The 7,516-nt window shown below is 37.3% G+C and overlaps 1 protein-coding gene across 1 annotated transcript in view; it reads right to left on the reverse strand.

The window, feature by feature from the left end:
• Positions 1–7,516, reverse strand: part of NALCN (sodium leak channel, non-selective) — a 229,905-nt gene that overhangs the window by 93,406 nt on the left and 128,983 nt on the right. The window contains exons 13-14 of the mRNA XM_010578299.1: positions 5,244–5,381; positions 1,322–1,396 (exon numbers count right to left, since the gene is read on the reverse strand). Coding sequence (XP_010576601.1) covers positions 1,322–1,396; positions 5,244–5,381 — 213 coding nt within the window. The remainder of the gene's footprint in view (positions 1–1,321; positions 1,397–5,243; positions 5,382–7,516) is intronic.

Genomic DNA, 7,516 nt, shown 5'->3' on the forward strand with positions numbered 1-7,516 from the left:
TATTTCTTTGTGGCAGAAAATACCCGCCCTTTTAACTTATTTCAAATTTGCAGTACATACTGATATTTAATACTTCAACAGCAAAAGCAATATTGATTTCTGTATTGAATTCTATAAAGAAGAATTTAAAATAACTATGTAATATTCTCATTTGTCAGTGCCCTGAAGTAACAAAAGATCGGGAAGCAATATTAGCTTGACACATTCTACATATTCAGTGAGCGCTCTCTATACGATATCTAAATCCACAGATGAGAATTGTGTAGAAAATGAACACAACAAATATAAACAAAAGAAATGAATAAACACATCCTTTTAGTTTTAAAAGTGAAAAAAAAAATATACAAGGAAAAATATGGGAGTGGTTATTTGGCACATTAGTTTCAATGTAACAGTTCAATGTAAAATAACTAAATTGTCTGGGTGATTATTTTTCAAGAATTGAAAGAACATAATTCTACAATAATTGCTGATGCACCTGAAAGATGAAAAAAAAACAGCAAATGGGCTATAACCCAAATATTACAAAAAAGGTTCCCACATATTAAGCTCTCAATTTCCTATTTCGTGCATGAAGTAGGCAAATGTTGATGATTTTGCTCCTCTTTGCGCAGATTAAAGCATAGCTGTATATTTATGTAAAAGCTACAGATACCTTCCTCTTTGGTGGTTTGTGTACAAGATCAGAATGGCCAACATGAACTCTCTAGTTACATTTGTTTTATGTGATTGTCATTGGGTTTCAAGCGTGAGAGAATGGCTTCTTGGTAATCTTGGTCCTCAAATCTGGAGAATCAAGCAAGCCAGATAACTTTGCCAAGAGTCTTTAGCATTCACCTAACATTTTCAACCTAGTCCCCTCTACCGCTTCCCGTCTGTGGGTCCTTGCCAGTAGGTCTCCGCTCCAGAGGTGCTATGGTGTGCTCATAAAGTATCACATAGAATCACAGAATAGTTTGGGTTGGAAGGGACCTTTAAAGATCATCTAGCCCAACCCCCCTGCCATGGGCAGGGACATCTTTCACTAGATTATAAGCAAAAAGATGTCCTAGCTGTGATTTTAAAATGATTTTAATTACTTGACTACCTAAATTTACTTTCATTGAATATTTAAACCAATTTCTAAATCTCTTTTACAATCTCTTAATTTCTACCTCACATTGTGTGATGGTCAACTATCTAAAAAAATATTGCTATTCTCTTCAACATCTACTGTTTTGTTCATTTTGATGAAGATGTTTCCCATCTTTTACCATAAAAACACCAGTAAAGTAATGCTTTATTGAAACTACTTCCAAGCACAATAAAAACATGTTCTTACTTGTTTAAGTTTCTTCAGATCTTCATCAAGTTCCAAGTTGTCCAAAATAACAGCAACAAACAAGCTGAGTAGAATCTACAAAACAATTGCAAATTATTTGTTAAAGCTCGTCTTCATTTTCTTAAGAAGTACTATGAAATGACATGGAAAAATGAGGGCCCTACTGATGTAAATGGGAATCTTGCCTTTGACATCTGTCTGCTAGCCATTTTGCAAGAAGTAAATTGTTTTTTAGCTTATCCTACAATTATTATATGAATTTTAAAATTCTGAATTCTAGGTTTTATGACCAATGCATTATGTATGTTTAACAATATACCCATATAAAATGTATTTCACATGAAAAGAAAATTAAATTAATCAGAAATAATTAAAAAAAGAAAACACAAAGCAGAATCCTAAAACAGCTCATAAAACTAAGGGGCTTTTCAGTTAAGGTGTGAATTTTTAGCACAGAGGCCACCTAACATTAATTTACTTTATGGACTGGCTTAATGCTCAGGGTGCCTCTGTGCAAAGTAGCTAACTCCACTTTGAAAGAAAAATAAGCTGCCTCATCATTTGCATGCATTGGGAGCCACCCTATAGGAAACTCATGCACTTTCAATTACTATACATCAAATATTGTGTAGATATGCCTCTACAAGGAAGAATCCCAGGGGGAAAAAAGTGTATATCAGATTATTATATTTTCCTTGTGTAGAGATACTGACCAGAGGCCAGAGAAGCTGAAAATGTGACTGATATAGCTGAGAAGGGGAGAGAACTAGGAAAGCAAGGATGCAGGTGAGGGAGGATACCACTGTTCAGCACATATCCTCTGACAACTTACATCTTAAGGCAGTAAAAATTGTATATACATAGCTTTAAAGCTGTCAGCAACTGCCAAGGTTTTAGTCTCTGCGGTTCAAGGCAAATATCCTCAAACACACTGAGCTCCTACAGGCAAGCATCAATTTCCTAGAGATATTAGAAGGAATCTAAGCTCTTTTAAAAGAGTTACAGGCCTGAAATATTTCTGTAGTCTTGGACCACTGAGTCACAACCAGAACAGACATATCTGTCCACCACTGCTGTAAATGAAGTGTAAGTTTACCTGTCATTCAATCACACTGGAAAATTATTTCCCACCTATATGGAAGATGAAATTTAAGTAGCTTAGTACACCAGACAAGGAGTTTGGAACTCAAACTGCAAATGAGCTGGTTGTCTGGACCTTGTTCGAGAGCAAGATTCCCTTTCCCTCCATGAAATATAAAGGTACAGAAGACACAGGAAGGACTCTCACCCATAAATTTAGAAAATGTCCATGTTCAGAAAAAGAAATGTTCTTTTACTAGAAAACTGGCTTTAGCAGTATGTAGAATTTCCTGCAGCTGTTCAAAAAGACATATTATATGCCACATACTTAAACAGTACCTCATAAGGTTTTCAGTGATTCGATCACTACAAACAGTAGAAGTTAAGGTGGCCTTCAGAATGGCAAAGCAAGACAGAATTCTGATAAAATACATAATCCCTGGCACAAACTACCTTGATCCCTAACTGCTGATGAACAGTTTTTCTATCACTCTGTCAGAACTTTACAGTCTGGTGTTCTTCTTCTTTAGATACTTTATACAGTCTATGATAACTCCCTTACCTGCAGCTCAGAGCATACTAGTTAAGGAAGTGCAGTTCCGCACTAAAAAGAAGTATAGTACTCATTAAATCTATCACCCCTTACAGTCTTGCTGCTTCATGCACAGATAGGCATCAAGGCATCAAGACTTTCCTTAACTCCCTTTTCACTTTTTTTCAACAAGAACAAAAGATGATGTGCCACAAAAGAAAAGTTAAATGCAAAGTTGTTATTTGTTTAACTTCCTCTGCTGCCTTCTCAACTAATAACAGTCCTTGCTTCCAACAGAGGTTTTGTTTTTTGAGCTTCAACTTTTTTTTGCCTTCTAATGTAAAAACTATTCATTTCTTTCCAAGTCTGCTTTGCCAAATGCCTGCAATTATCACTTCTCCATTCTAATCCTACCCGTTTTTTGGCTGGTGAAAGTAATTTCTTCATTTGACTTCACTCTTGTTATTCACTGATGGCTGTTTATTCTTAGAACTCTTCTATTTGGTTTTAGTAGCAGCCCAACCGTTTTCACGCTCCTTTACCAATTTCACGTTATTTTCCTTCTTTAAGCTTCTTTTGCCTCCAGACAACTGTTCTATATAGCTTTTCTCTTCCAGGGTCTGAGGAAGATCTTAGAACTGAAACTAACAACTTCGCAAGGCCAAGTAATTCTGCAAAGTTGTTTTAGCAGAGTTTCTTCATCTATGTAAAATTTGCATAGGTGAATGAGAAGAAATGTGTACACTCATGAAGCCAAGCAAGTACCTTGTGCTTAAATGCAAATTCCCTGTAAAAGAACTGAGGATGCTGTACTGAAAAGTGACTTGCTGCTCCTAGCAAAATAAGTGCTTTGAGTAAACAAACGGAGAAGTCCCAGATGACTTTTTCAAAACATGAAACAGAATACTAAAATTGCTCTTACAGCTAAGTTACTCCTCAATTCAGGTGTGAATTTTTAGCACAAAGGCCACCTGACACTAATTTACTTTATGGACTTGCTTAATGCTCATTGAAGAGATAAAAAGGGATTCCAGTTCAGACAATGTTCTTGGCGAAGAATCAGAAAAACGGCAATAAGATTCTCTACCCAGTAACTGCTTTCAAATCCATGACTAAAACTCACTTCCCTTTTGCTTTCTATTCCCAATTTCCAAGGAGTTTTAAAGATCCTGTCTGCTTTTCCAGACCCCAAGAACTCCTCTGACTCTTGTGAATAAATTACATGTCCTATATATCTGCTAATACATACATTTGTTTGGCTTATACTTTAATATAGTTAAGCAGCTTTAAGACCATCAAATGCACTTTACTGCCATTTATAAAGTGATCAAGATTTCAATCCATATGAAGGAACCTGCTGCACCCACAATTACAGTTGGATTATTCAGTCTTTAGAAGTGAAACAGGACATACTGTAAAGTAAAAGTAGATGGAAGCTGATGGAGATTGTATAAATACAGTTAGTACCTTATCTAAGTAGACAACTGCGCAAAGAAAGAACATGGAATGAAGAAACTGAAAACAAGAATAAGTGCATGAAAAACTGCAGTGAATGCAAAATACAATATGAGAAAAAGTAGGAGTGAATTAAGGGTGTGTAAAATGGTTATTCCCTGATTGTGGTATTTTCTCTGTTTTGGTATTCAAAATACAGTACCAAGCCCTTATTGATATAGGATATCCAAAAAGCTGGGTTTTTTACCATTTTCTCTAGAAAAAAATGTAAACATCCCATTTGGAATGCATACAGAAAAAAATGTGGTTTTTTTATATAATCCCCATTTCCATACACATGCAGGAACTGCTGTATTAGTTCTCATTCTTTTATTGCTTGATATACTACATCATATCTTTTCCATGCATTGATTTTGCAACATGCAACAGGAAAGCAGTGATTTCTAGTTAAGAGTTTATACCCTGAGGCTTTACGCTTCTCACTTTAATTACTGCTGCAAAGAGAATGCAATGGAAGCTGAGGAGACCATTCCTACATGATAAATAAAAGCACTTGCTTAACTCTGCAGTCCTTAGAACCTGTAAAGGTACAAGACAGTTAAGAATTACATTGTTAGTCTAGCAGTGTGACTTGGATCTTATGAAGAACACCACCTCACACCAGAACAAAGGCCACCACCTTATGCCACTGGGCTGAAGGGTAAATTCTATCACATCAAAGAACTAATCCTAAAGCCCTCTATGCTGAAAATGAGCATCACAATTAGTTTTAACTAGCTGAGAAAAGTAACACAGGAGCTATGAGAATAATTCAAAACAAAGAAAAGCACAGCACATTTGCAAGTGAGGACTTACCAGAGTAGCAAAAAGATGATATAGTATAAAATAAATAGCAACTACTGGTGCCCACATATGTCCTACAGCATTCAGTGTCTGATCCATGACATCCACCCATCCTTCCTGTGTGAGAATCTGAAACATTGACATGAACGCCTGCAAGAAAAAGAATTATAAACATATTAAGGATTCACAAATTACATTAATATGGTTTTACTGACACATTCCTCAATGAGCAACTCAACTGAGCAGAACATCTATTTTGGTTTGGGTTTTAAATCTTAATAAACAAATGTATTTCAATTTTTAAAGTCAGGTGAAACACTATTCCAGAGCTAAAGGAGAAATAAATAGCTTAACCTTTGACTGAACTATAATCTGCAACTTGTAAACACAGTCCTAGCTCCATTAGCCCATATGAAGAGCTTTTTGGTTTCCTCCAGGGCTGACAAAACAGGAGAAATATCCTGAGCATCAGAGATCATTGTTTTGAATGTTATACTGTATTGTGATTTTTTGATTATGCCTACTCTTCTGTGTTACCTCTCTATAAATACACGTATAATAAAGTGTTGTAAGTAAATGTGACCATATGTTTATGTTATCTTAATAGCAGAAGCATTCTAGGCACCCCACAGATGAGACTAACCAATACGAGGCAAGGTGCCAGCACTTCCACTCGTTTTAGTCAGTCAGATTCTTCCTCTATACATTTTGCAAATAGCATTCTTTGTGGAACTGTTCTTGTAACATTTTCAAATCCCTTCAGACCAGGGATACATGTCCAAAATAGAGGGAATAATGGAAACGTTTCAACCAACTGTCTTTGGTGATAGGAATATATGAATCCAGATAAGCCTAGAACCCAGATGGATGCCTTAGACCTTTGAAACCCCAACTTGAGCCTACAGCACAGACCAGAATCTAACTCAACATGAACAATGTGTGAGCGTGACATGTACATCATACACAGACACTGAGGACACTGCTCTGCCTCAGCCACAGAAGTTTGACTATGGTATGAAAGTGAAGTGTGGATCTTGATAGTCTTAAATCTCTCAGAGGCTGAACTGTTGCACAAGTTTCTTTCGCTTTTGCCTGACATCAAAAGTACTCTCTTTCCAGTCAGCAAGGATCAAAGCTGATATCTTACTGAAGTTTAATACATAACAAAAAAGTGTTAGAAACTGAAGACATTAACAATGCAGCTTCCAGATAGTAGGATTCCTCGAATTCAGAATGTTGACACAGTGATAAAGGTACATTATGTCTATGCTCAGTGTGCCTGACACCCCCAACAACAGCAGATTAACACAATAATACACTTGGCACAAAAAGAACAGGACTCTCCTTGTCACACCCATGAAAAAACAGTACCTGGAGAGCCCTTCACATCAACTTACCCTAAGCTCAGATGCAAGCTGGAAAAGCTGAAAACATGTATATATAAACTTATGTGCTTGAAAAGCAATAAAATGGCTTCTAATTCATTTTTAAAGCTAAACTAACTTGGGGGGAGACTTCAAGTATATATTACTAAAATAAACTACAGGCAAGTACTTTGCTTGGGCTCCTTATCAAGTTTGCAGAATTTTTCAAACAAAACAATGTCTTCTCTAAGTAGTTTCTCCCAATGCAAACAGGACCCTTAAGGTTACACCCACACCCTTAGGAGTGCCCACTCCAGCCTGTGATTTCTACCCTGCAGTGTAGGCCAATTTACTCTAGAGCAGACTGTTCATGCGTATACATACAGCACTTGGTCCTGCATCTCCCCCTGGCCCCATGTGATGTCCCTATGACCATAACACATCATTAATATTTGGTGACAAGGAGCTAGTTCCAACCATCTGAAATAATAAGGACGTGGCATAGCTTGCCACACGCTGTTTCTATATGATGAAATCAAGGGTGTATGCTACACGCTTAAAATTTGAAAGGAGGGCCTGCAAGTGCAAAGCTGGCTGGGGTGGTGTAGGAGGGCTGGGTTGGGCAGGGACAATCTAATCCGGTGCATCTTGTTACCCAAGGCACTGCATAAAAGGCACTGCCTCTTTGGAGTACCCCGTTGGAGAGAACTATTGCCCTGCCTGTGCCCAGGGACTGCCTCGGAGAGCTCGCTGGAAGCTAGAATGGTGGTTAACAACTAAGCAGTATCAGTATCTGGAGGCCAGTGCTTAAGCTCAGTGTCTGGCCCTCTTTCATTGACCACCGATGAGGATCCCAGGACTAAAGCTTTTTCTCCTCTGTCCATTATAACTAGTACGTATTTTAAAGTACAAAAAGTGGAT

The sequence above is a fragment of the Haliaeetus leucocephalus genome, unplaced genomic scaffold (genome assembly GCF_000737465.1).
Source record: "Haliaeetus leucocephalus isolate CR32 unplaced genomic scaffold, Haliaeetus_leucocephalus-4.0 Scaffold626, whole genome shotgun sequence".
NCBI lineage: Eukaryota > Metazoa > Chordata > Aves > Accipitriformes > Accipitridae > Haliaeetus > Haliaeetus leucocephalus.